The sequence below is a fragment of the Borostomias antarcticus genome (genome assembly GCF_949987555.1).
Source record: "Borostomias antarcticus genome assembly, chromosome: 22".
Taxonomy (NCBI): Eukaryota; Metazoa; Chordata; class Actinopteri; order Stomiiformes; family Stomiidae; genus Borostomias; species Borostomias antarcticus.
In genome coordinates, this window is record NC_140255.1 from 13,617,049 (window position 1) to 13,643,556 (window position 26,508).

General features: G+C 46.4%; 2 protein-coding genes across 5 annotated transcripts in view; one reads left to right on the top strand and one right to left on the bottom strand.

Annotated features, from left to right (window-relative positions):
• myocd (myocardin) overlaps positions 1 to 13,587 on the top strand; it is a gene marked incomplete at both ends in the record, with an annotated part of 20,210 nt that extends 6,623 nt beyond the window's left edge. The window contains 11 exons of the mRNA XM_084456680.1: positions 4,432 to 4,596; positions 6,954 to 7,138; positions 7,765 to 7,875; positions 8,210 to 8,550; positions 9,079 to 9,223; positions 9,535 to 10,080; positions 10,540 to 11,055; positions 11,146 to 11,292; positions 11,742 to 11,870; positions 12,638 to 12,695; positions 12,986 to 13,587. Coding sequence (XP_084312806.1) covers positions 4,432 to 4,596; positions 6,954 to 7,138; positions 7,765 to 7,875; positions 8,210 to 8,550; positions 9,079 to 9,223; positions 9,535 to 10,080; positions 10,540 to 11,055; positions 11,146 to 11,292; positions 11,742 to 11,870; positions 12,638 to 12,695; positions 12,986 to 13,587 — 2,945 coding nt within the window. The remainder of the gene's footprint in view (positions 1 to 4,431; positions 4,597 to 6,953; positions 7,139 to 7,764; positions 7,876 to 8,209; positions 8,551 to 9,078; positions 9,224 to 9,534; positions 10,081 to 10,539; positions 11,056 to 11,145; positions 11,293 to 11,741; positions 11,871 to 12,637; positions 12,696 to 12,985) is intronic.
• A 2,044-nt stretch (positions 13,588 to 15,631) lies between these two features.
• Positions 15,632 to 26,401, bottom strand: map2k4b (mitogen-activated protein kinase kinase 4b; the record flags this gene model as incomplete). 4 transcript variants are annotated; one of them, XM_084455790.1, is made up of 14 exons in its annotated part: positions 26,269 to 26,401; positions 25,632 to 25,667; positions 24,995 to 25,027; positions 23,641 to 23,743; positions 23,028 to 23,199; positions 22,279 to 22,398; positions 21,269 to 21,388; positions 21,118 to 21,169; positions 20,827 to 20,954; positions 20,481 to 20,558; positions 19,456 to 19,604; positions 19,188 to 19,233; positions 18,920 to 19,020; positions 15,632 to 17,205 (listed from the first exon to the last, which is right to left on the bottom strand). In XM_084455790.1, the coding sequence occupies exons 1-14, from the start codon at positions 26,387 to 26,389 to the stop codon at positions 17,157 to 17,159; spliced, it is 1,308 nt and encodes a 435-aa protein (XP_084311916.1). In that variant the 5' UTR covers positions 26,390 to 26,401. The 4 variants fall into 4 exon arrangements, with proteins under 4 accessions (XP_084311916.1, XP_084311917.1, XP_084311918.1 ...); XM_084455791.1 differs by lacking the exon at positions 24,995 to 25,027; XM_084455792.1 differs by lacking the exon at positions 15,632 to 17,205 and having other exon boundaries at positions 18,907 to 19,020.
• Positions 26,402 to 26,508: the final 107 nt, after the last annotated feature.

Consider the following 26,508-nt stretch of genomic DNA (forward strand, 5'->3'; position numbering starts at 1 on the left):
GTGAGGGCGACCGCTCGTGCTGCTGTGGCTCGGTGTCACGGCGTTCGCAGCAGGACGGCAGTGAAATGCGAGCGACCAGTGCTTTGCGGCCTGCGCCAATAAGCCTCTGAAATATCACACACGGATGCCAGTAAATATGGATGCCGGGTATATAGGGCTCTGTTTGCTTGGCTGTGTGATGGATGTCCCTGCTTTTTGTCGGAAGTTTCTTTCTCATCATATGAGCCAATCAGCCTCATAACCAGGCTGTCAACCACTTCTTTCTCAGTACTTGTTTTGCACAAGCACAGTGCCTCAGGATTATTGTCGCACCTATAAACATATGCCCGCAATGTGGTCCGCAATGTTGTTTTTAATCCTGTATTTTAATATAGACCTAGGCCTAGTCAATTGTATACATTGTTGTAGATTGACACTTCAATAAAACGTTCATACGCATATGCCATTTCAAAAACTCCTTCCTACACATCTAAAGCATAAATAGACCAGTCGACACTACAGGTCTCCAAAACTGTTTAGTAGATGTTGGTACACTTGCCATTTCTAAAAAGGGGACGGGGACAGGGGGGGGTGGCTCTGCTGAACGATATCTCTGGCACCGTTGTCCGTTTCCAGAGGCTCCAGCACGGAGATAAACGAACCGCCGGTAAGTGTGCGAGGGAAAGGAATCCAGAGCCCCGACTCCACCCTATCAGCTCCTGAGTCTGCTGCAGATAAAGCAGCACGGAGGGACGGGATTGGCCAGCGGGGCCACAAGTTCTTTTAAAAAGAATTTTCGATTGGTCGTTTATCGCTTGATTGTAGGTGAGAGGTCGGCCGTCGCAGATGGTGGACGGTTTTGAAGATTTTCCTTGAAGTGGTGTTTATTAGTGTGCACACACACACACACACACACACATGCACACACACACACACACACACACATGCACACACACACACACACGCATGCACACACACTGGGCAAATTAAGTTTAACCTATCGCTGTACAGTACAGTTCCGTGTACCAGCAAAACCAGTTCACATTCAAATCATTTGCGTAATCAGTATAACAAAATAAGAATCCTAAACATTGTTTTTTAGCGTCAGACATTATTAATCACTTCAATCAAAGTATGACAAACAGAATCAGTTATAACCAGAGCAACATAAATATCATATTACCAGCAATAGCACTTCTCTTTTTTTCCCTTTAAAATTAAAGATAAGATGAATCCGTTCCTCGGTAGCGGTATGACACACCTCTGCTGTGGACGTGGTATTTGGGTATTGGGGGGGATGGAGATGGCCATGGCGGAGGGCTTGTGTGTATATTACCCAGGGAACATCTGGTGTTTATTAGGCTCTTAGAGCGCCGCTCTCGCTCGCCATGGCCTCTCAGGGCCGGCTGGCGTGCGGCCTGAGGAGGGGCGCGCCGTCCGACAGCTCGCCGCACGTCTGGACCACTCACGCGCACACAAATATATACACACACACACACACACACACACATATATATACACACACACACACACACACACATATATACACACACACACATGTGTGCATTTATTCATACACAGTACATACACACGCACACACACACACACACACACATGCACTTATTCATACACACACTTACACACACACACCTACACACACGCATGCACACACATACACATGCACTTATTCGCACACAGAAGCACAGAAGCAATACAGTGTGAATTCCTCTATGTGCATGGTTGCACAGTGCACACAGACTCTCTCTCTCACACACACACCCACACCCACCCACAAACACATACACACACACACACACATACACACGCACACACGCACAAGAGACTATTTTTAATCTGCAAAACTACTTGAAATACTGTACAACGGACAGTGTCGTGTATACATCTATCAGACATTAATGTAACTTTTGTCTAAAGTCTGACTGGGACTGTTTATATCAGACCAGGAGGTTTTAGTGCTGCTTTGGGCCTGGCAGGCTGACCAGGGCCTTATTCCTGTAGACTACTTATGCCACGGTGTTATCAGAAATAACTGTCTGAGAGAGTTACTGTAGTTAACCTCTTTTAAAGTGATTATGTAACCATTACTTGACGTCAGGGATTACTTTAAATCCCAAGTGGAGATGTGCAGCCCTGATATCTGGGGAGGATAGATATCTCTTAATGGTGTTGTTATAGCGTCGGTGTGTTGTGTCCTTTCTACCTTCATGTAGTTATTCAGTGTCTTTGCTACCTTTTTATAGAGTTATGCAGTCTCTTCACTGCCTTTCTGAAGTGTTATACACTCTATGCAAGTATGAAGGAGGACTCAGTGGAGCACATGAGCCTCGTCCGCAATCATACTCTACAGTCCCTTCCTGAGAAACACCAGGCTGCCCTTCACAAGCTCACACGCCATGAGGATACCCTTTTGTTACACTATGCAAGCTCAGTGTGTGTGTGTGTGTGTGTGTGTGTGTGTGTGTGTGTAGGGAGTGAGCCAGGGTGGGACTGGGTGGCTGGGGTATAGACAGACTGTAATGTCAGCATGGTGCTGTATCCTTCAGGCCCAATTTACAAGATGGCCTGACTGTTGGAGGACTACTGGGACAGACAGACAGACAGACAGACAGACAGACAGACAGACAGACAGACAGACAGACAGACAGACAGACAGACAAACAGACAGACAGACAGACAGACAGACAGACAGACAGACAGACAGAGCCACCTAGTCAGGCCAGGTCCAGCAGGTGAACACACATCTCTTCCTTCCTTCCTTCCTTCCTTCCTTCCTTCCTTCCTTCCTTCCTTCCTTCCTTCCTTCCTTCCTTCCTTCCTTCCTTCCTTCCTTCCTTCCTTCCTTCCTTCCTTCCTTCCTTCCTTCCTTCCTTCCTTCCTTCCCTTTGTAGAGCCATTAGCAGGTGTCCCACAGGTATTCTAGAAAATGTTATATTTGGCCCCAATCTTGATTACAGTTGTCAGCCACATCTAACTCTCCTTTAGATTTAGTTTTAATTATCTGCCATTTTTCCATTTTCAATCCATATGTCACCACACAGTAATACTTCTCTGAAGAAAATGCTTAATATCATTCAGGCTCGTTTGGCATGGTCTCTTGTTTCCTCGTCCAGGTTTCAGCCCTGAAATATTTGACAAAAACAAATCGGTATTTGACCAAATAAGTTCTGTTTCTATGAAATCTCGGAGGGCTAATCATGGCAGACCTGGCCTCCGTCCTCCTCTGATCAGTGATCAGTCTGCAGAGCCTCATGATGCATCAGTATTACCGGCCAACACCGGCCTCTGCCTGATTATTTATATAGGATGAATACACAGAGAGTGTGAAGGCAGACAGTCTCACCCTCACCAGACCTACTGGATCCCCTTTAATTACAGCACTCACATTTATTTTTCCAGTGCTGAAGTGTAGAGGGGACGTCTGGAGGGCTTCAGGGTGGAGGAGAGGAGAGGAGAGGTCTGGAGGGCTTCAGGGTGGAGGAGAGGAGAGGAGAGGTCTGGAGGGCTTCAGGGTGGAGGAGAGGAGAGGTGAGGTCTGGAGGGCTTCAGGGTGGAGGAGAGGAGAGGAGAGGTCTGGAGGGCTTCAGGGTGGAGGAGAGGAGAGGAGAGGAGAGGTCTGGAGGGCTTCAGGGTGGAGGAGAGGAGAGGAGAGGTCTGGAGGGCTTCAGGGTGGAGGAGAGGAGAGGAGAGGTCTGGAGGGCTTCAGGGTGGAGGAGAGGAGAGGAGAGGTCTGGAGGGCTTCATGGTGGAGGAGAGGAGAGGAGAGGTCTGGAGGGCTTCAGGGTGGAGGAGAGGAGAGGAGAGGAGAGGAGAGGAGAGGAGAGGAGAGGAGAGGAGAGGAGAGGAGAGGAGAGGAGAGGAGAGGAGAGGAGAGGAGAGGAGAGGAGGGCTTCAGGGTGGAGGAGAGGAGAGGAGAGGAGAGGAGAGGAGAGGAGAGGAGAGGAGAGGAGAGGAGAGGAGAGGAGAGGAGAGGAGAGGAGAGGAGAGGAGAGGAGAGGAGAGGAGAGGAGAGGAGAGGAGAGGAGAGGTCTGGAGGGCTTCAGGGTGGAGGAGAGGAGCTAGCTAGATGAAGGCATATCTGGACTGATGACATTAGCCATTGCCCATTTACTACAGTTTACAGTATGGGCGGTTACGATTCATTCGTGGTTGTGTTCAGTACTGTACCTAGACGTAGCTGGTATTGACCGCGTGGTTGTGTTGACCGCGTGGCTGTGTTGACCATGTGGTTGTGTTGACGATGTGGTTATTTTGACCATGCGGTTGTGTTGACCGTGTAGCTGGTGTTGACCGTGTGGTCGTCTCCACCACGCGTTTGTTTTGACTGTGTGGTTGTTTTGACTGTGTGGTTGTTTTGACTGTGTGGTTGTTTTGACTATGTGGTTGTGTTGGCCGTGTGGTTGTGTTCACCGTGTGGTTGTGTTCACCCTCCAGCCCCGGCCTCAGACGGCTCCTCTCTGGAGGCCCAGATGAGGCTGAAGCGCGCCAGGCTGGCAGACGACCTCAACCAGAGGCTGGCCCTCAGGCCCGGCCCCCTGGAGCTGGTGCAAAAGAATATCTTTCTCCTAGACTCCGCCCTCAGACAGGCCGCCATGACAGGTATCCCGCCGCCACGTCGGGTGCAGTTTGACACGCCTTTAACACCTTCACCCATGTCCCCGCAGGACTCACAGCCACCCGAGTGGGATTTTCTTAGCGTGTGCTTTTAACATTAACGTGTGGCGTGACCCTCAACTGACCTTTGCTCTTTGTGTGACGGTATTAACAACTGTTGTTCTCCGAACTTAATACAGTTTAATACGTAGAGTTTGTTTGCGGTATCGTCGGTAAACAGCGCAGCACCCTGAGAACATGCACTTCTATCCATCGCCACACAAATATCCCCGCTATGTTAGTCCTGCGCTCTAAGCATCTTCGGGCGTCGTCTCTGTATCATCCTTGTCCATCCCTCACCACAGTTTTTGTATATGTGCGTGTTTTTGTGTAGGCCTAGGCCCGGTCTGGTGTTTTCCAACCTTCGGCGCCTCTGTAAACATGTTGCGTAAGGTCACCACCGATGCGCTGCAATGTTTACCCACCTCAGTAGGAGTGGAGGGAGGATGCCTTATTAAGATGAACAGCAGCTGTATTTGGATCCTGAACTCTGAAGTGTGTGTGTGTGTGTGTGTGTGTGTGTGTGTGTGTGTGTGTGTGTGTGTGTGTGTGTGTGCGTGCGTGCGTGTGTGTGGGTGCGTGTGTGTTTGTGTGTATGTCTGTCCTCCCCCATGTCTCTCTTTTAACTGTCAGATTTATGTGGCTCCAGTGAGCCACCTACAAAGGTTTGTGATTGGACAAGGCTGTTGCATGGTCGCTGTCACCCCTGTACCCTCCTCCCCCTGGTGCATGACGACACCTGTCAGGATTTGTTCAACCTCCGTTTGATCGTGTTTTCGAAACCATTTGACCCCTGCAACTCTCACTCCTATCCATTTCCTGTTGTTCTGCTGACTCAAATGGCATTACATGTTTTAGAACGCTGTCCGGTGATGTACAATGACGTCAGGCTAGAGAGGCCTTTCATTGTACACTATATATGAGAGAGAGAGAGAGAGAGAGAGAGAGAGAGAGAGAGGGAGAGAGAGAGAGAGAGAAAGAAAGGGGAGTGGGGCGAGAGAGAGGGAGGGAGGGAGGGAGGGAGAGAAAGAGAGAGGGAGGGGGAGAGTAGGGGGAGAGAGAGAGAGGGAGGGAGGGAGAGAGTGGGGGGAAGAGAGAGAGGGAGGGGGAGGGAGAGAGAGAGGGAGGGAGAGAGTGGGGGGAAGAGAGAGAGGGAGGGGGAGGGAGAGAGTGGGGGGAAGAGAGAGACAGGGGGAGGGAGAGAGAGAGAGAGAGAGGGAGGGAGAGAGTGGGGGGAAGAGAGAGACAGGGGGAGGGAGAGAGAGGGAGACAGAATAAGAACGGGGTGTGAGTGAGTTCACACCAACAGGTGGGAGGATATAACACCCATCTAGGCAGTGTGTGCGTTAGTGGTTGTGTGTGTGTGTGTATGTGTGTCCGTGTGTGTGTGTGTGTGTGTGTGTGTGTGTGTGTGTGTGTGACAGTGTGTGTGTGTGGGGGGGGGGGGGGTGAGTGTGTGTGTGTATGAGAGAGTGTGTGTGTGTGTCTGTGTATGTGTGTCCGTGTGTGAGAGTGTGTGTGTGTGTGTGTGGGTGTGAGTGTGTGAGAGTGTGAAAGACAGAGAGAGAGAGAGTGTGTGTGTGTGTATGCGTGAGCGTGCGCAGGTCTACAGAGTGACACTGAGCGGGGCTGGCGGCGTGATTAAAACCAGGGTCTGCTCTTGGCAGGTCACATGATACTAAATGAGAGTCCCTACATCTTTTACCTCTACCCCCCCTACCCCCCCCCTACCCACACACACACACACACACACACACACTGGCTCTGTCCCTTTGCTAACCTCGGGCCCAGCCAGCTCCTCTCTAGATAGCACAGCCGCTCTTAGCTCAGCCTATCGAGGCGTCACTCACTATCGGGCCGGCCAATCGGGGCTGTGTTCACTGTGAAGTGGGTATGTGACGCTCCCCCCGCTGCGGTGTGACACCTCAGGGTTGAGTGTCATACTAGGTGCTGGTGACAGAGAGGCTGTGTGTGAATATCAGCATTACAGTAGAGAGAACAGGGCCTATTTGTATCACACAGAACAGTCCACAGGGCCATTGCACGCACAGGGACTCACACACATGCAAAGAAACGTTTGTTCTTCCTAAAACAACTTCCTCACAGAAACCCTTTGAACTTCAGCGGCGTATACTGTTAGGCTAGTAGCCTACGCTGTACTCTGTCTGTTATACGCAGTGAAATGAAAGTGAATCTTTCTCTCTCTCCCTCTCTCTCTCTCTCTTTCTCCCTCTCTCTCTCTCTCCCTCCCTCTCTCTCTCGCTCCCTCTCTCTCTCTCCCTCTCTCTCTCTCTGCCCTAAAGTGAACCATGGTAAGTTCCCTAAGCAGGAGGACTCGTATGCGTTTGAGGAGGACAGCAGCAGTGACAGCCTGTCTCCAGAGCAGCCCCACAGTGACGAGTCCCAGGGCTCCGTCTGCCCCTCCTCCGAGGCTATGGGCAGCACCCCTTCCTCCTCCTCCTCACCAGCCCTAACCAGCCCTCGCCAGGTCAGAGCATTTCTCTCTCTCTCTCTCTGTCTCTCTCTCTCTCTCTCTCTCTCTCTCTCTCTACTTTTCTGTTCATCTGTACTTGATAGAACTTAACCATTGTTAGTGCACTATTTCTAATAGCAGTCCCGGTCTCCTCTATCAGACACGTCCCACAACGATGCTAAGGTAACGGCAAGTCATAGATTGCTTTGGCCTAGTCTGCCCCCCGGTGGCGGTGGAGAGAACTGCAGCACTCTCCCCTTCCCCTCCAGTGACCGTTAGCCGTTAGGGTGTGATTGCTTTTTGGCATGCGTCACCTCGCTACTTGCCACTCGGTCTGAAACTGACATCATTTTAACGGCCCCAACGGCCACTGCAGACTACTGCCAGGAAAGTGTTGCTGGCTTGTTGGTGTTAACAACCTTGTTGCATACAGGCCTGCTCCAGTGTTATACCTCAGAAAATTGATGTGATACTTTGTACTTTTCTGTATACCTATATCTTATAACTTAGCCTACAGCTTGGGGTGTCATTATCAGTATATTTACTTTAGATATTATTGATGACATGGATTTGAAGTAACTATTCATAGAGAATGCCTATGTGCAGTGCTCATAATGGTCCACGTTTGTGTTTGTGTTCAGGGGTGTCACACCAGGGACCCCCCTGAACAGAGTCAGGAGGAGGGGCTGTCAGCAGGGGGCGTGAACAACAGCCATATAACCCCGCCCATTCCTGTCCCTGCTATCATCAAGGTAGGCATCGACCTATCAAAGCATAACCTTAACCCTAACCATCCATATACCTGTCGTAGCTATATATATATATATATATATATATATATATATATATACATACATATATGTATATATGTATATTTGTATGGCATTTGTTATGTAAGCAGGGCTCCTTTGAAATAAGCAGGGCTCATTTGAAAAATAGATATGCATCTCAAAGGGACTCCCTACATAAATAGAGTTTAAATTAATAAATTAGGCAAGGCAGGCACTGACCTGACCCTTCACATTCATCAGATAATTGTAAACACTGTGAGATGAACAACCCCTCGTTGATTTTTTTGCGGAGCAGTCCAAGACGTCAGACAAGAACCGTCACAAGAAGCCCAAAGACGTGAAGCCCAAGGTGAAGAAGCTCAAGTACCACCAGTACATCCCCCCGGACCAGAAGGCCGAGAAGTCTCCGCCCCCCATGGACTCCGCCTACGCCCGCCTCCTCCAACAGCAGCAGCTCTTCCTGCAGCTGCAGATCCTCAGCCAGCAGAAACACGCTCACACACACTCCCAGCACACACACTCCCAGCAGCCCACACACCCCCAGCACACACACGCGCAGCAGGCCCCGTCCCAGCAGCAGCGGCAGCCCAGTTTCAGCTACCAGCCCCTGCACCCGCCACCAGCCCAAGCCCAGAAGTGAGTTGATGAGGCGGATGGTGGGAGGCCTTGTTTAAACCCCATCTCACACACATGCTGGGTGTCTTAACAGTACATTGAATGCAGAATGAGTGAATGAGTGAGTGAGTGAGTGAGTGAGTGAGTGAGTGAGTGAGTGAGTGAGTGAGTGAGTGAGTGAGTGAGTGAGTGAGTGAGTGAGTGAGTGAGTCAATGTCTGGATGGATGACTGAATAAATGGATTAAAGGGGTAGTTCCGAATTTTGGACATAGAGCCTCATTTACGACTTACCCATAATGTTGTTGAGTGATGGAGATAATTTTCAGCCAACTTGCGCTAGCAGTAGCATGCCATGAACACCTGAACGAGGTACAGTGTGGAATCAGCTGAAAATGTTCTCCATCAATCAACAACATTGTGGGTACAAGTAAGTCGTAAATGAGGCTCTATGTCAAAAATTCGGAACTATCCCTTTAACAAATGGACGAAAGAATGAAACGAAAAATCAACAAGTGCACCGCATCTGACTCATCGCCCCCCCCCCCCAGACCAGCCATTGACCAGCTGCCAGCTTGCAGCACCACAGGTCCCAGCAGCTCCCCCTGCCCAGTGAAGACCTCCTACCCGGGTCACACCAGCCAGTCCTCGCCTGTCAAGCCTGGGCCTCTGCCTGCCAACCTGGACGACCTGAAGGTAGGGGCAAAGAAATACTGCAGATAATATCCCTCAGTGCAGATGCCGTGTGTGGCTTACCGTATGTACATACATCTAATCTCTCTCTCTCTCATCTCCTTCTCTCTCCCTCGCTATCCTTCTCTCTCTCCTTCCCTCGCTCTCTTTCTCTCTCCTTCTCAATCTATCTCTCCTTCTCTCTCTCCTCTCTCTTATCTCCCTCTCTCCTTCTCAATCTCACTCTCTCTCCTCTCTCTTATCTCCCTCTCTATCTCGCTCTCCTCTCTCTCCTTCTCTCAATCTCTCTCTCTCTCTCTCTCTCCCTCCACCAGGTGTCCGAGCTCAGACAGCAGCTGCGCATTAGAGGCATGCCCGTCTCAGGCACCAAGACCGCTCTCATCGAGCGGCTCCGCCCCTTCCAGGACGCCAGCGCCTCCCCCTCCGGCTCCAACGACATCACCACGGTGACCTTCCCCGTCACGCCAGCGGGCTCCCTGTCCTCGTACCAGTCCCCGTCTTCCGCCAGCGCCCTGTCCCAGGGTGGCTACTACCCCTACCCCAGCACGTCCTCCACCCCGCCCATCTCCCCCGCCTCCTCGGACCTCTCCCTCAGCGGGTCTCTCCCGGACAGCTTCAGCGACGTGCCCATGTCCTCGCCGCCTCAGTTCGCCCTCCAGCCATCCCCGGCCCAGCTCAGCTCCGCCGAGGAAGGCCTGGGGGGAGGAGGAGGAGGAGGCTGCCTGTCCGGGGGAGGCCGGCGGGGAGGGGAGGGCGGAGGGATGGAGGCGGGGCTGGAGGCGGAGAAGGACAAGATGCTGGTGGAGAAGCAGAAGGTGATCGAGGAGCTGACGTGGAAGCTGCACCAGGAGCAGAGGCAGGTGTGTGGACCGTCCCTTCTTCTCCGGGGAACATGAAGTACATGATCCCCAAGGGGAGCTGTCATGGCAAATAAGTGTCCAGTTGCCTAAAATGTGTCCGGGGTAATGTGGCATTTCTGGCATTCCTGACTAGCATTCACACATTGGCTTTGCCTCAGAATCGCCATTAATTACTGGGCTAGCTTAAAAATGCATGTGAAGTTCACATACGTTGTAGCTATTAGCTACTAGCTAAATCCATGGAAAGTCCATGGAAAAAAAACCTTTTTTCAGGCAAGGCAGTTTAGTGTTTATATGTAAAGTATTGATTTAGTTTGGAAAATCCCACAATCTCTACCGTTACAAAGCATTAGCTCCAGCCTGTGCTAGCACTAGCAACGAAGAGCCTCGAACAGGAAGCTGTGAACCTGCAGTGTACTGTAGCATATGACCCTGTGTCTCCACCTCTTGTTTGCATAGGTGGAGGAGCTGAAGATGCAGCTCCACAAGAGGAAGCGTTGCTACGGCGTCACCCAGGAGGGTCTCCCGGCCCCAGGCCAGCCCCACCACTACCCCTCCCTGCACCCCCAGCAGTCACAGGGCCTGATTGGGCAGCACTTCTTTGGGGTGACAGTCAAACAGGAGCCTGTATCCCTCTCCTCCAGCTGCCCCCTTTCCTCCCCCAAGCATCTGAAACCCCCCCCAGAAAGCTGCATGGAGGGCCTGGGACACTGCGGTGCCTCCCTCCCCGGGTTGGGGGGTCCCGGCGGGCCCCGGTGCATGGACAGCAGGCCCCCCCCCTCCTCCGGGAGTCCCTCCACCATGTCCGCTTTCCTCAGCCCCCAGTGCTCGCCTCAAGACTCCCCCATCGGCAAGAGCTCCGGCAGCCCCCAGCCCTCGTCCCCCAGCCACCCCTATCTGCTGTCGCCTCCTCTGGGCAGGGACGGCTGCAGTCACCCCCCCTCCCAGGCCAGCTCCAGGCCCAGGAACATGCAGGTACAGTAGGAAGACAAGGAAGCATCGACATCTACGCTTTCTTTTGCACTTTCTGTATGAGAATGAGTTCTTATTGGCTCCGCCCTGCAGATCCAGAAGAGCGGGGGCCAACAGCAGGGGAACTGCTCCTACCCGTCCGAACAACGAGGCCTACACTCCGCCTTCCCCAACTCGGCTAACGGCAGCCTCAATCACCGAGGCCCCGCTAAGACTAAGAACCCAAACATGCCGCCCAAGGTGAGACCGACTATCATACTGTCTCAACTACAGTCACTACTGGAGACAGTTGGTTTATAACGTAATGACTCGTCTCAATCACGTCACTGGAGAACCATCACATTCACTTAATCATCTCCTCCCTCCCCGCTTTCCATTAATGTGTTACTTCTGTCTGGCCCTATAAAACGACTTTCTGTATGGAGGTTTATTGTTACTTTTGTCACAACTCCGCCACAATACTGCTGTATGTCCTGTCCTGTCTTAGTGCGACAACTACACAGTTCTCAGCCCCAATCTAGATATCATCACCCTTTAAATCAGACCATACACATTTAAAAGAGAAGGGTGTCAGATAGAAATGGCCTTTTTTTACATGCTGGCAGTGCCTAACCACACAACACAAAACCCATTCTCCCTTTTTTCCGATCTGTAGTCTAATCCGACTTCTCCGCCTATTTTTCATATAGATGACAGTATTGCCCTCTCCCCGGCCCGTGGGTCAAAAGTGCCCGGTGTCCTCCCCTGCCTACTGTAGCTCAGATTCTGCTGCATCCGACTTAAGACAGCCCCCATGCTATGAGGATGCAGTCAAGCAGGTAACCGAGAGGCAACACCCAGATTCCTCACAAGATCATGATTGGCCAACGCCTTTTTTTTTTTCTTTTTTTTTAACCCGTTGTTAACTCTTTGGCGGTGCTTTGTTTGTTGTCTCACTCTCCTCCCTCCCTCTCTCTATCTCTGTCATCCATCTTGGCATGTCTATTCATCCCATGGCCTCATCCATTGCACACACTCTACCCTGGACCGATGTTTGACCGGCTGTCTTAAAAGCTTGCTGCTTTGTATAACGTGAAGTTATGATTTTCTAAGTATGGAAATAATTGAGTGTCATTACGTTAGATCTCAAATCAACAGATTAACCCTGAAACTTTATCATAATTAAAGGTGCTATAGATAACATTTTTATGTAGACGGATCATTTAAAAAAAAATAAAAAAAACTCTAACAAGCTTGTAAAATAATATTACCACTTCTGATAGGTCTCCCGATGTGTGGTACCAACGTAATACTATTCTCACGAGCCTCAGACTTCTCAGAGATAAATGCAACATTGATTTCGAACCCGTCAACATTTTTTCAAATTATAAATTCACAATCTTTTTTTGGGGGGGGGAGGGTGGTGGGGGGGCAATACTTTTATTCTGCACCTTTCTAAAAGCTCTGTGGATTTTTTTGTTTTAAAGAGTTGTCTACATAAAAATGTTATTTATAGCTCCTTTAATCATTGCCTTGTTTTGATTTGAAGTGTGAATATTATCAGACTGTTAGAAGTGTATTGACAGCAGTCATGCTTCGATTGCAGCAACTGACCAGGAGTCAGCAGATGGATGAGCTTCTGGACGTGCTCATAGAGAGTGGAGGTGAGTAGACATATTCAGGATCAGTCCATATATACTGGTTAAGCCCCCATCTGAGCACCAATCTTGACCTGAGGCTTACCATGAAAGGCCATAGCTTCCACTGATATGCTTTGTAGTATTGAGTTGATGTGCACAGGCACTGGCTTTACATGCAAAAGGTACTAGACCACATCTACCAGCATGTATCCCCCTCCTATAGTAAGTCTATATATCTCCCTCTTACCTCGGTATTAAAACCACACTCTGTGCTCTGACCCCTCCCCCCTCCCTCCCTCCCCCTTTTCTTCAAGAGATGCCAGCTAGCGCCAGAGAAGAGAGGGAGAGGTCCTCTGTAACCAAAGTTGTGCCTCACATTACTGTGTCCCCAGGGAGCGCCGGCCTCATCGTCCCAAGGTTCCACCGACACTACGAGCACCTGTCCACCTCCCAGCTCCCTTACGACCACACAGCCAATCACATCGCAGACAGCCACCTGGAGATCCTTCTGGGCAGCCCCGTTGGCCGAGGAGGCGAGGTCGCCCTTCTCAAGATGGCCGCCCAGGAAGTGGGGCAGGAAGAAGAGGGGAGCGGCGGAGGGGAGGGGTACCCCAGCCCCCACGGCCACCATCACGGTCACCACCTCCACCAGGACAAGCTGATGGACGCGCCCACGCCTCTGTCCCCCATCAACTCCAAGGTGTCCCCTGTCCCCGAGGCACAGGGCATGGTGGGGATGGTCTTTGGTGAGTCGCCGTGGGAGACCATGGAGTGGCTGGACCTCACGCCACCAAGCTCGGCGACGGCGTTCAGCGTTGCTCCACCCAACGGGCCCAGTATCTTTAACACAGAGTTCCTGGATGTGACTGACATCAACTTGAACTCAGCCATGGACCTACACCTGGAGCACTGGTGAAACACCATACGGGCCCACAACAAGCTAGCAGCTAACTAGCTTCCAAACAGAGACAGCAGTAGACTAGTTAGCAAATAGTTACCAGCCACTGGTCAGCCAGAAAACATCTACCCACTTAACTAGCCACCAGAGACACTGCAGGACAACAGCACCAGGTGATATCACACATTCAGTCTAGGGTCCAAAGTCTCTCCAGTTTTGTGGTACAATGGGATTGTAATGTATCTTGTTATGACAATGTTGGGGTAATGTTGTAATACCAATGTTGCAGTAATGTTGTAATGACGTTGCTGTGATGTTGTTGTGAAAACCGACCAAAGAATAACACCAAGGTTAAGAGAGCCATACAAGGACTAAACTATACTACAGAGTTATGATAGATAGATGTATGTATGGACACTTTATTGAAAATTTAGGAAATTTAGGCAGCCAGTAGCTCAGTACGGCACACAATTAAATACACAAAAATAAAATAACTGCACTATAAATAAACATAAGATACTAAAGACTTAAAACGACAAGGTCCTGTACAGTAGGCTACATACAGAGATTGTAGATGCAGTAGATAAATACACAGTGCAATGGCAGTAAATAAAGTGGCCTGAAGTGCATAGTAAGCAGGGCTAATATAGTATATATATAGTTAAATAAAGCAAAAACAGAGAGCAGAGCATCAGGCCCAGTGCTCAACTTCCCCCGGCCCCGTTGAGAAGAGCTTAATGGCCCTGGGGACAAAGGATCTCCTGAGTCTATCTGTTGAGCAGCTCTGTGACAGCAGCCTGCCACTGCACAGACTGCTCCGCCATTATACTGTACATTACATTAGATTTCACTTTCCTAGTTTCACCTGGTGCTTACTGACATGATCTTTGTCCTCTTAGACAATGATGCGCACAACTACCAAAGAAGTAAGACTGAATAAATCCATGAAGAATGTTCTTTAATTAATGCTACAGACGACAATCTTTGCATGAGAAAATATCTATAGCATTATGCAAGTAGTTTATGCAGTTTTAAGTGTTATGCCATCCAGACTTGAACACATATTTCAACAATGTATTATGTTGGTCCATGAGTCTAAGTTTGTATTACTGGAAACCAAAAAAACAAATTACAAACAGAATTGAATAACATACTGTAGAATGGCCAAAATGTAAATATCATATTTCTACTGACAGAGACAGGTTGAGGTCTGCATATTTGTCATTGGTTTGGGAGAAAACAAAGTATCATGTAGTTTAATGTTTTTCATGTAAATACAGAAAGTCTCACATTTCACCTCTAGCATAGTAGTGCACATTGTCACATTTAGCTTGTGCCTAGATTATGTTTGTAAAGGAGCCGTCTTCTGTGCCATTCTGCTCAAGTGTTTGTATGCTTTTCTTTACACTTATCTGGCATATTTATTCACAGAATAGTAACACAGAGGTAAAAATATTAAACTAAATATGTTTTTTATTGGTGAAAACCCTTTGTCTTACCAGTTTAAGTTAGGAGGCAGTAAGGTAGACATTGATTATTAATTGTATGAAACAACCTTGAAGTGTGTGCCTTAAAGTCACGACAAGAGAGTTCAATCAGTTGATGTATTTTTTAACTTTCAAACTGAGTATTATCTAACCTCTTCCCTTCACAACAAGATAAGTGTTCAATCAAACAAAAGTGATGTACTGTAAGAAAGCAACGCAGTGGGCAGTGTTTAACCTTCCATCCAGTCAGAAATGTTTGATCTGTAACTCTAAGATCACTGTGTATTAGTTACAGCAAGGTGGAAGTGGAGTGTGGCAAGAAAATAATAGATCTAAATGTCATCTCTAGTATTCATGAACTTAATCTACTTTGCTAAAAATGTTTTTTTTATTTGACTTTTGAAATTTCACCCATTCTTGATATATTGGACAATATCACTTTTTTATAGTTTATTTATTTTTGCATTTATATTTATACATTCTTACATATTTATAACGACATTCCTTATTGACAAAATGGGATTCTTGATTTGCCTTAAAAACTCCAATGCTGCCGTTTAGATCTAGCCTTTTAGGAAAGGTACAAAAAGATGCCTCTTTAAAATGTGATTCAAAGTGAACCAACACTTTACAGTACATACAGTAGCATGTTATTTTCTAAAAAACAATGTTTCCAGTTTTCCACGGAGAACAAGAGAAGTACTGCATTTTGCAGTTGAAATATCCATTCTTACCAGCACTTGTGAATATCAAAATGTAATATATACAGAGTTTTGACTATCCTTACTGTGAATACTGCACAGAATACAGCACTAACTTGTATTCTAACTACCAGTGTTTTATATATTTTGTGCCATTTATAAGACACCAAATAACCTTAAGAAAAGTTGTGGTTTAACTGAATTATCTTCCACATGTTGATTTCAATGATTGTAAAAAGCCACATACATAGTTTGCATGACAGTTGATATTTGGTGGTGAAATGGGGGAGTGTTTCAAACTACCTGTGCTACAGTATGTGAAAGGTACCACCTCTGCCTTCTGTGCACCAGGTTACATTCAGTATTATTTCTTTGTCTAACTCTTTATTTTGACCAAAGAGGTTAAACAGCTTCCCTAAGTGGCTATTTGAGCTGTATTTCATGATGCACAATATTTTTTTTCCAGTTGCACTGTAGGTCGCTTACACAAATGTGTGCTTTCATTATATTGTGGTTGTCAGAAATAGAAATACCAGCGTTTTCCCCTCCTTTCTCTCCAGGCACTCCCTTGATCACCATTCTTGTGGCAGTCAATTGCCCTTTTTTTGGTCAGTTTTCTTTGTTTTGTTCTAATTCAAATAACACCTGACAGAAAGCGTATTTGTTGCTTAGCCACTGAATAGCTTTACAATGTAAAAGGCAGTAATAGTGTCCACACCACTGTATACCTGAACTGTAAAAGAGAGAGCAATAAATGTAAACACAACGACTGAGTCTCTGTGGGAACCCGTCTGTGTCACATACTGTACACATGATTGGAGCACATTTCTGATGATTTCTCAATGTGAACTTTATTTCATTTAACCCTTGATAAAGATACAATATAATACTCATTGCCCTTTATATGATCTTATAATCTAATATGAACATTCTAATAAATTGCCATTTGTACAACATGTTCTCCTCCTCCAGAGATTAATGTATATTCACCAGCTGACAATATTAGCTTCTTGCATCCACAACCTCCAGAGTACAACAGATGAGGGAGCATCCTCAAAACGTAACTTTCACTTTGTAGTGCCAATGTTTTTAGAAGACAGATAGAAATTGAATGAGCAGCGCTGACAGCATTCTCATCATCGCTACACAACAGAGAATCATGTCTGCTCAACTGTACTCCCATCTACCTTAACATTGGGTTAACACTGCCCTGAATAAACCACAGTTGCATTCAACATTTCTGCACACATCCCTGAACATCCCCTGCACCTGACAATTTTCAACATTGGTTGCCCTTCCCTTACATCAAGACATCTTAATGCTGAACGCCCATCATCAATACCACAAAGACAGTTTGGTTAACTAGCTCTAACTCCAGCTTGTGTTTTGTGTTGCGGAACTACACCACACAGCGGACGCATGTGACCAGACCAGCGCGACGTGGCTTTCTGAGAAGTAGAAAGACGGAAAAAAAAGTCAACTCTTCTCCTTCATGTGGGTGAAATGGGAGCAGCCCGTGTCTTTCACATTCGCCTACAGATGAAATGAAGGAGAAGAGATGCCACTTCAGATACTTCAGAGACGCACCAGGGTGTGGTGAGGAGTTTAGGTGAGGGGAATCTAAATATTCCATCAGTGCAAGCTGAAGTGCCATGCTGAGTCACGGAAGAGCATGCCGAGTCGATACTAATCTGTGTGGTCAGAAGGGAGGGGCAGCTGGAACTGTACAGTGCCATGTATGTGACCGCTGAGGCAAAGGTGAGAGGTGAGGCTCATTCACCTAGACAGTCTGTCAGAGAGTCTAACACGGCAGTGGATACAAATAACTTATTTGCTGGCTGTAATATTTGCCACTTTTACAAGTTATACTACATTGCAAACAATGGACTCTTAATGCCTTGTTCACACAGGCAGCATAATTGCATTACATTACACCAGAAGTCCAGTCATTTCAAATGGAAGGTTTGCGAGACGCTGCATCATTGCGTTGCAGAACCAGTGCATTGTGTTTTGTGTTCTGCATGAGTTCGATTTTTCCAACGTTTGCAGTAAAAATGTATGCGTTCATTAAACCGGAAGTTGTGAACAACCGAAGAAGAAGAATACTTCGGTTGCTTTCGTTGCTGGCCATTGCAAAACCTTGCGAGACGACTGAAGACCTTGCAAGCCAACATGCGCTTGACTGCCGGAACTTCCACTCGAGTCTTACGTGACACGCAATGCAATCATGCAGCCTATGTGAACACGGCGTAACTGCTTGATCAAGCGCTGCATCTCTTGATAGGAATGAGCCCCAACTGCAGAACATACTGTAACCTGCTAACGACAGCAGATTGTAGATTGTATATACATGATGCATTTACAATTACAGACAGGAGTCATATTACCCTACAGGAAGTTGTTCACCAGGCAAATTTCATCCTGAGGTGAGAAATATTGCATCCGAACAATATTGTGACAAGACAGCTATAAATTGCATATTGCTAAAAAATAAAGCCACATTACACCTCCGACCGGTCAGTTTTCATAGAACACTTATGCATACCCATTCATTTACAATGAGTGAAAGTGCCCACAACACACTTTGTGATAGAGTGCCTTGTTTAGACAATTCTGTCTGAATAAATCCGTGCCAGGCTCAACAATGTAAAGGTGAACACAAATGCATACATACAGTTCACAATGTACAATCAAATGTACTGTCCGAATAGATGACTATTTTGTTCATTATGTCATGAGCATCACTTTTTTTTTATTTGGTAAGTTCTGTATTTTGTGTACATTGAGTTCAAGTAAATATATATATATATATACTGTATATGTACTCTATTCATTTTTCTTTCACATAAAAAGACATGAAGGTATTTACTGAACCAATGTTATGCCTTCAAGTTTTGCTCTCTGGACATGGAAGATAATCAAGTTTCACTGACATTGAACAGGTGAGGAGAATAAAGGGTGTTTTTAATCTTATTGCACAGGGCGAAGATTTGGAGTTGTTCCTATGTTCTTTGGAACACGTCAACAAACAGGTGATATCAAGTAACAGCATCTGAGGGTTAGGATGTCATGAGTCATGTGTCGCGTTGATAAGTGTTCCCCCATTGCGCGTCACGATGTGAAGTGAACCCCCCCACCCCCCACTCCCATCAGTCCACATACATGGGTGAAACAGGAGAGGCAGGGATGAGGTCCAGGATGCGGCACACGTAGCTGGCCACGTCCACAAAGCGCTCCTCGTACATCAGGATGAACGGGTGTTTCTTGAGGACAGGTTGATAAAAATCATTCAGATTGGCATTGTATGAATTTAGCAATACAGGGTAGCTGAAAGGTACAGCATTCAACAGGATTCAAGTTTCGTAATTTCTATATAGAAATATGTATAAATATAAGCTTTTTAACATCACTAAAAACATTATGAACTCACCAGAAGCTCCTTGTACTTTGGCCTTTTAGACTCATCCTTTGTAAGGCTGGAAAGGAAGATTAGAAAAGAAACAATTAGCAAAACAAAGAGACACAGGTCTAAAAAGGCACACTTGCTTTCTTGGCATCTACCAGCAGATGGGAGCAAAAACATAATGAACATGCCAGAAGACTTAAGTTCACAGCAGAAACAGGGCAGAGTTGTAGCTATTGCACAATTGCACTTCCTCAAAATTGGACTTGGCCACAAGCCAGATATGTATTCTTACCATAAGTTGACAAAGTTGATGAACTTGGGGGAGAACTGCCTTTCCTCTGAGTTGTTGAGCTGGGGAGGCTCCCCCTTCACCACCTGGGTCAGCTGGTCAAACACACTGTTCCACTTGGGGTAGGGGAATCTGCCGGTGGCCAGCTCATACTGCGAACACAGATACAGACAGCTTTTAGATGGGGTCTCCAGCTTTTAGACAGGGTCTCCAGCTTTTAGACAGGGTCTCCAGCTTTTAGACAGGGTCTCCAGCTTTTAGACAGGGTCTCCAGCTTTTAGACAGGGTCTCCAGCTTTTAGACAGGGTCTTCAGCTTTTAGACAGGGTATTCAGCTTTTAGACAGGGTCTCCAGCTTTTAGACAGGGTCTTCAGCTTTTAGACAGGGTCTCCAGCTTTTAGACGGGGTCTCCAGCTTTTAGACAGGGTCTCTGGCTTTTAGACAGACATCTTATTTGACGTTTGCCCTTGGATCAAGATTTATAAACAAAGCACTCTCACAAAGACATGCATCATAAAGTGCAATATAATGTTGGGCTATTGTCATGCCATATAGTGTCCGGTTACCGAAATATGTCCAGGTGACGTAATCAGACTCCCTTTGCTATACCGACGTGACGTGCTAGCATTACTTACATTCCTGAGTAGGAATAAGTAGGAATGTCAGGAATCTGAGTAGGAATGTCAGGAATCGTGGGATTTCACACGCAAGCACGTCACGTCGGTATAACATCAGGAGTCCGATTACCTCACCTCAGACACATTTTGGCAACCGGACACTATTTGGCATGACGGCATCATTTCACATGACATCATAGACAGTGATTCCGGGATATCCTGCTTCTAACATATTATTGTCAACACAATAAAAAGGTGAAATGTGTTTTAGCCATTGCTGGCTATGTAATTTCAGGAGTCAACAATGAGGTGACATCAAATAAGTGATGTTAGTGAAAGGCATGATTATGAAGTGTTTGACATCAAATAAGTGACGTCAGTGAAATGATTATGAAGTGTTTAAATCATTACCAGGGTGATTCCCAAACTCCACACGTCAGACCGGACGTCATAACCTTGTCTGGAAGCACTGGGGTCTATCCTCTCCGGCTGTAAACAAACCAAACAGGAACGCTCACTACAGTGTTAACTACACTTTCATGGTTTAATGATGAATTTTAGAGGCCATTTTATAAACGGAGTACAGCAACAATAGTCATGCATCTCAACTGGCTTGGGTATTTTTGTGATTGCCAACAATCTTCATATAAGTCTGTCACTGAAAAACTGCAATAACTGACAATAAACAAATTGTGATTGTGATTGTGATAGCAGTGTCTAAGGAACAGGTAGTGGAGGGTTCATGTGCAGTCCTCACCGCCATGTAAGGACGGCAGCCTGCATCTCTGGTCTTGGCTATGGAGTCCACCAGCTGGCCGCTGATGCCAAAGTCACACAGCTTGATGTTTCCTCTGCGGTCCATGAGAATGTTGGAAGGTTTGATGTCTGGAGGTGGGACAGAAAGGCATCGCAAAGTTAAACCTTTCTGCAGATTACAAATGCATTGCAAAGTCAAATGTCTAAACAGTACCTATTTGGAGTGAGTGCATTTGTCAACAATTTGGAGAGACTTTCAGACTGATGTTTATGTAATGCCATTCTGTCTTACCTCTGTGAATTATTTTCAAGTTTTCTTTTAAGTGGTTCAGTGCTTTAACCGTCTGTTAAAAACAAAACATAAAAACCATTGATGACATTCTGACATTGCTGACCTGATATTCAGTATGCTTAGATGAAATTATATGGAAGATTTCACTCACTGCTAATGTTATTTTGCCTAATATTTCCTCTGGAATGACATCATCTAATGCACAATATACATATTTGTAGAATTTGTCAAATGAGGTAGACATTAGTTCCATACATATCCAACAGTCGCCCTGCAAGAAAGAGAGAGATACAGTAATTGTTAGTACACATGTTTCCAAATCTCCAAGATATTTTCCATAGTTATATAGATATAAATGAGAATCAATGATCATTACACACCCCTTGCTGGGGTCAATATAACTAATCTTGTCATGAGTATCTTTCCAGGTTAGTAAAAATAAAATATAATAAAATATAGATTTAGAGGAATCTAGTCTGTATATAAAGCTGTCAGGTAACAGGAGGCCCAGTAGGTGATGTAGGAGTGCCAGTAGGTGAGGTGGTTCCTAGTGAGGTAGTAGGTGTGGTAGTCTGTAGTGAGGTATGAGTGCCAGTAGATGTGGTGGTTCCTAGTGAGGTATGAGTGCCAGTAGATGAGGTGGTTCCTAGTGAGGATGTAGGTGAGGTGGTTCCTAGTGAGGTAGTAGGTGAGGTGGTTCCTAGTGAGGTAGTACAGTAGGTGAGGTGGTTCCTAGTGAGGTAGTACAGTAGGTGAGGTGGTTCCTAGTGAGGTAGTACAGTAGGTGAGGTGGTTCCTAGTGAGGTATGAGTGCCAGTAGATGAGGTGGTTCCTAGTGAGGTAGTAGGTGAGGTGGTTCCTAGTGAGGTAGTAGGTGAGGTGGTTCCTAGTGAGGTAGTACAGTAGGTGAGGTGGTTCCTAGTGAGGTAGTACAGTAGGTGAGGTGGTTTCTAGTGAGGTAGTACAGTAGATGAGGTGGTTCCTAGTGAGGTAGTAGGTGAGGTGGTTCCTAGTGAGGTAGTAGGTGAGGTGATTCCTAGTGAGGTAGTAGGTGAGGTGATTCCTAGTGAGGTAGTAGCTGAGGTGATTCCTGGTGAGGTAGTAGGCGAGGTGGTCCCTAGTTAGGTAGTAGAGCCAGTAGCCTGAGAGTTAGTCCCCGACCTCTCTAAAGAGAGCTCCGTAGAACTGGACGATGTAGAGACAGTCACTACTCCTCATCACCACGTCTAGATCCATCAGCAGCTGCTTCTGCTCCTTCTCATCCACCGTGGAGCGAATCCTCTGGGACACACACACACGCACACACACACACGCACACACACGCGCACACACACACACACACACACACACACACACACACACACACACACACACACACACACACACACAGGTTTTTCAGAGTTTTATGGTAACACTTTACAATAAGGGTACATTAATAAGCATTAGTTAATGCATTATTAAGCATTAAGTAACAGTTAACTAATGTCTCTATTAACCATTTACTAATGTTATTTATGTTAACTAAGGTTAACTCACCTAACCCTAACCCTAACCTTAACTAAGGTATTAATTTACATTAGTAACCTAACCTAACCCTAAATAAGCATTAGTGAACAGTTAACTGATGTTTTTGTGACCCTTATTGTAAAGTGTGACCAGTTTTACTTACACTTGGCATTTTGTGTATCAAATTGTCCAAAAAAGAAGAAAAAAAAGATCACTTGTTGTTCTTGTTGACTGGATAAACCCTGACAGAAATTTGAGGAAACACTGGATCATATACGCTAATATTTTGGGGAAATCAAAACTCAAATGTGATGTCCAGAGTCACACAGAGGAAACTAGCGGTGTGGTGCAGTGTACAGTCTCAGCCGGGCCGGCACCCGGACTCGGCGTGTCTAGATGGTCACCTTGACCGCCATGATCTGGCCGCTGGGCTTGTGCACCATCTTGTTGACGGAGCCGTAGGCCCCGCGGCCGATCTCCCCCAGGTCCCTCAGGTCCTCGGCCGTGAAGTCACAGAGCTCCTCGTCGATCTTCAGCTTCCCTGAGGACTCGATACTGTGCGTCCGCAGACGCTCTCTGTAGGGGAGGAGGAGGGGAGGGAGGGAAAAGAAGAAAGGGGAAGATGATCGAGGGGAAGTGGGGGGAGGTGGGAGAGAAGAGACCTTTAGGAATGGAACGAGGAGCATACATTATACATTAATGAGGCGGTGTTTCATTATTAATCAGCAAGCCCTGAGCCTCTCGGGATTCCGAAACATTTCAGGGGATAGCTTCGCTCATTTCGCTTCCATCCATCCCCTTCTATACAGAACAGAACAGCGTGGAGATAGTAAAGAAAAAAAGAAGAAAAGTTGTTCATCTCAAGGGGCAATAACCCAATCAGGCGCCTGAAATCCGAGATCAGTAGCCCAGGCCAAGTAAGCCATATGTGGAGTAAACAACAGACGAGAATGGTTGCGGTTCGGAACCAGAAACCGGACTGGCAGGGAAGTCTTGTCGTGTTGTTGTAGAACTTACATGTGTGGGTTCTGGAAGGAGGGGGCGGGCGGGTGGAGGGGGAGCCTGGTGGCGGGCTTCACTGGGGGGTTGGCGAAGTTCAGCTTCAGGGCTTTGCGTTTACCTGGCAGGGCGAGGAGAGATCACGCATGTTCCCAACACACGCATGTGTCAGTGTGAGAGCACAAACAGCAATGGGATGCTAAATTTGTGTCTGGGAGAGCATGAAAATCTGTGAGGGGATGTAACACATCACAGTGGGTTAAAATGGATAATGTCTTCTTTCTCAATATGTGTTGAGTTAGGCTTCTTACCTTGAGAACTTGCCAGTTAACTTCTACCACACTTACTGTTCATGGCATACTATTTTAACCTTTAAAATCAAACACCCTTTCTATAAGCCTGAACAAAGCATACTCTAGTACAGTACAGGATGTACTATAGAGAGAGTAGGCACTGAGACTGGTCTGACAACATGCTAGGTGCTGTAGATGCTGTAGATCATTTTTCTTTCTTTCTTTGTTTCTACATCATTTTTCTTTCAGGCAGATTTAATCTCACAATGATCAAAGTCACTTGAGCGTAAAGTTCAAATGAAGCCCAAAATGCATTTTAATCTCAAGCAAAGTGCCAAAAAAGTGCAGGGTTTCCCAATGTCCAAGAAGTGGAAGAAGAACATCACGTAATTTCTGAGCTCGTGACTAAACCATCATCATAACATCCACAGGACAACTGTACACTGATTGTTAGCATGCACATACAGTACACTGAGGGGAGGATGAAAACTGATATTGGGAATCCCTGTACAGACTTCTCAACATGCCAAAGAGATTTGACACCACCACTTCACAATGTGTGCCAGTGTTTCTTCAGAAAGAACATATAAATTAGCTGTTTACGCAATGTTCAATCAAACATAATTTTACTCCTTTGGTATTACAAACTAACAATAACACAAAAACTAAGGTGAAAACAAAATGATAGTGTCAAGTCACCTTCAACATTAGGCCCAAATAAGAGGTGCAACAGCCCCCTAACCTTTACAGTATACACCCCGGTGAAAAGATCCCTTGGAATCCTCGATTCCACCTTGTATTAGTGAACAGCCGTGAGCAGTGGACAGACTCCCCCTCTACCAAAGCACCACACAGGGTGCATCTCCATAGTGTACAGTGGCCTCCTTTCCCCGTATCGTCTCCCTCAATCACAGGCAATAGGAGTGATCACCAACAGGAATTTGCTATTCTCCTGCTCATTGAATTGAGTTTGTAGGATGGGGGAGAGGAAACAAGGAGAGGAAGTCATAATAGACTATCAGGACGCACCCACAGAGAGAAAAGGTGGGTGTGCACTATGTGAGAGTACTAATGCTTACTTTGGGGCACTCCAGACAGGCTTATCTGAAACCCTGAGATAAAGAAAAAACATTTTACTACATTTTCCTTTTGGCTTTTCTGTACTTCGGGAGAGGTTTCCAATAAAGTATTTTGATTGAGTTGTGTATCATTTTTAAAATGCTATATACACCAGTAATCTTCAGCTAAGGTTTGCACCTGAGTGCCTTTGAAGAGGAAGAAGCACAGCTAATATGATGGACAGACTCACAGCTATCATCTGGTGCCATGGGTGTACAAACCACTGGTAGGCCTAACTATAATCTGGTGCTCTATATAGATTTTAGAGAAAATTTGACTTTCAGTTTGTCAGTGGCTATAAGCCAACATTGTCCCACCGGACATGGGACAATACAACTGGAATAATACAACGATGAAACTCAGACCTATACAGCCCTTTAGAACAATATCACAATATTACATTATTGAATCAAGTGAAATGGAGCATTTCAAAATTAATAAAACACACGAAACACAAAGTGGGAAAATGATTGAGGAGATCAAAAACAAAAGAGCACGTACTGTAGAAACAGGTGACGGCTGTTTACACGTGTGTCCCCACAGTGTACACAGCATACACAGACAACACAATAGCCTTTAAATAATAAGTGTGAATACCTGTTTCATTTTGACATCTCCAGCACGTGTTGGTCTCTGCAAGGTTTAAATAACACATTGGATGCTAGACATTTAGGACAAATATATTATATATACAACCCAAATCTGATATGACCGTGGGCATGGCCTGCCAACACAGTCTAGCATGATATGCTTATGCCAATCTAATTATATGACCGATATGACTTTCTTTCAGCAACACCAAATAAACAGTAAGATAAGCTAAATACCGGGGTTTTGTTACGAACAAACTATAAAGCAATGCCTGGGAACAGTTTGTCAAGAAAAAAACATTAGTTTTCAATCTGGTAGGCCTTGCGGTGCATGCAGCAGCTAAGGCTAAAACATCGATTGATGGGAATTCAATGACCGTATCATCGCTACAATGTAACTATTTCAGTATGTGTCATTCGCGTCAGCTGTCCAAGACTTCTTACAGTAACAAGGCAATGAAGCCACTGATATAATTGTAACATAACAGGCCGATAGATCAGCTCAGGATACTGCATCACTGCTAGCTTGATAGCTGTTTCAAGGTAAGGATTGCTAATGCTATTAACGTTACTCCCAGTGAGTCATATATTGAGGCAGCTCAGTCTCAGTATAAAAAAACGACATTAAAGCAGTCTTCTCTAACCTTGCATGCTGCTGACGGTTGTCAAATGTTGTGGCTGCGGGTGATGGTGGTGCGATGTGGATCCTACTAAATTGCTGTTGCTGCTGGAGGTTGAGTTGCTGTTGGGACTGGGAGTCGCCATTGTTGTGTTCGATTCCAGCAGCAGCGCTCAGGCTGCAATGCAGAGCAAACTTCGCTCTCTCTCTCGCCCCAAACGGGACACTGCGCCAGCAAAGCGCAGTTGCACCTCACGGCCACGTC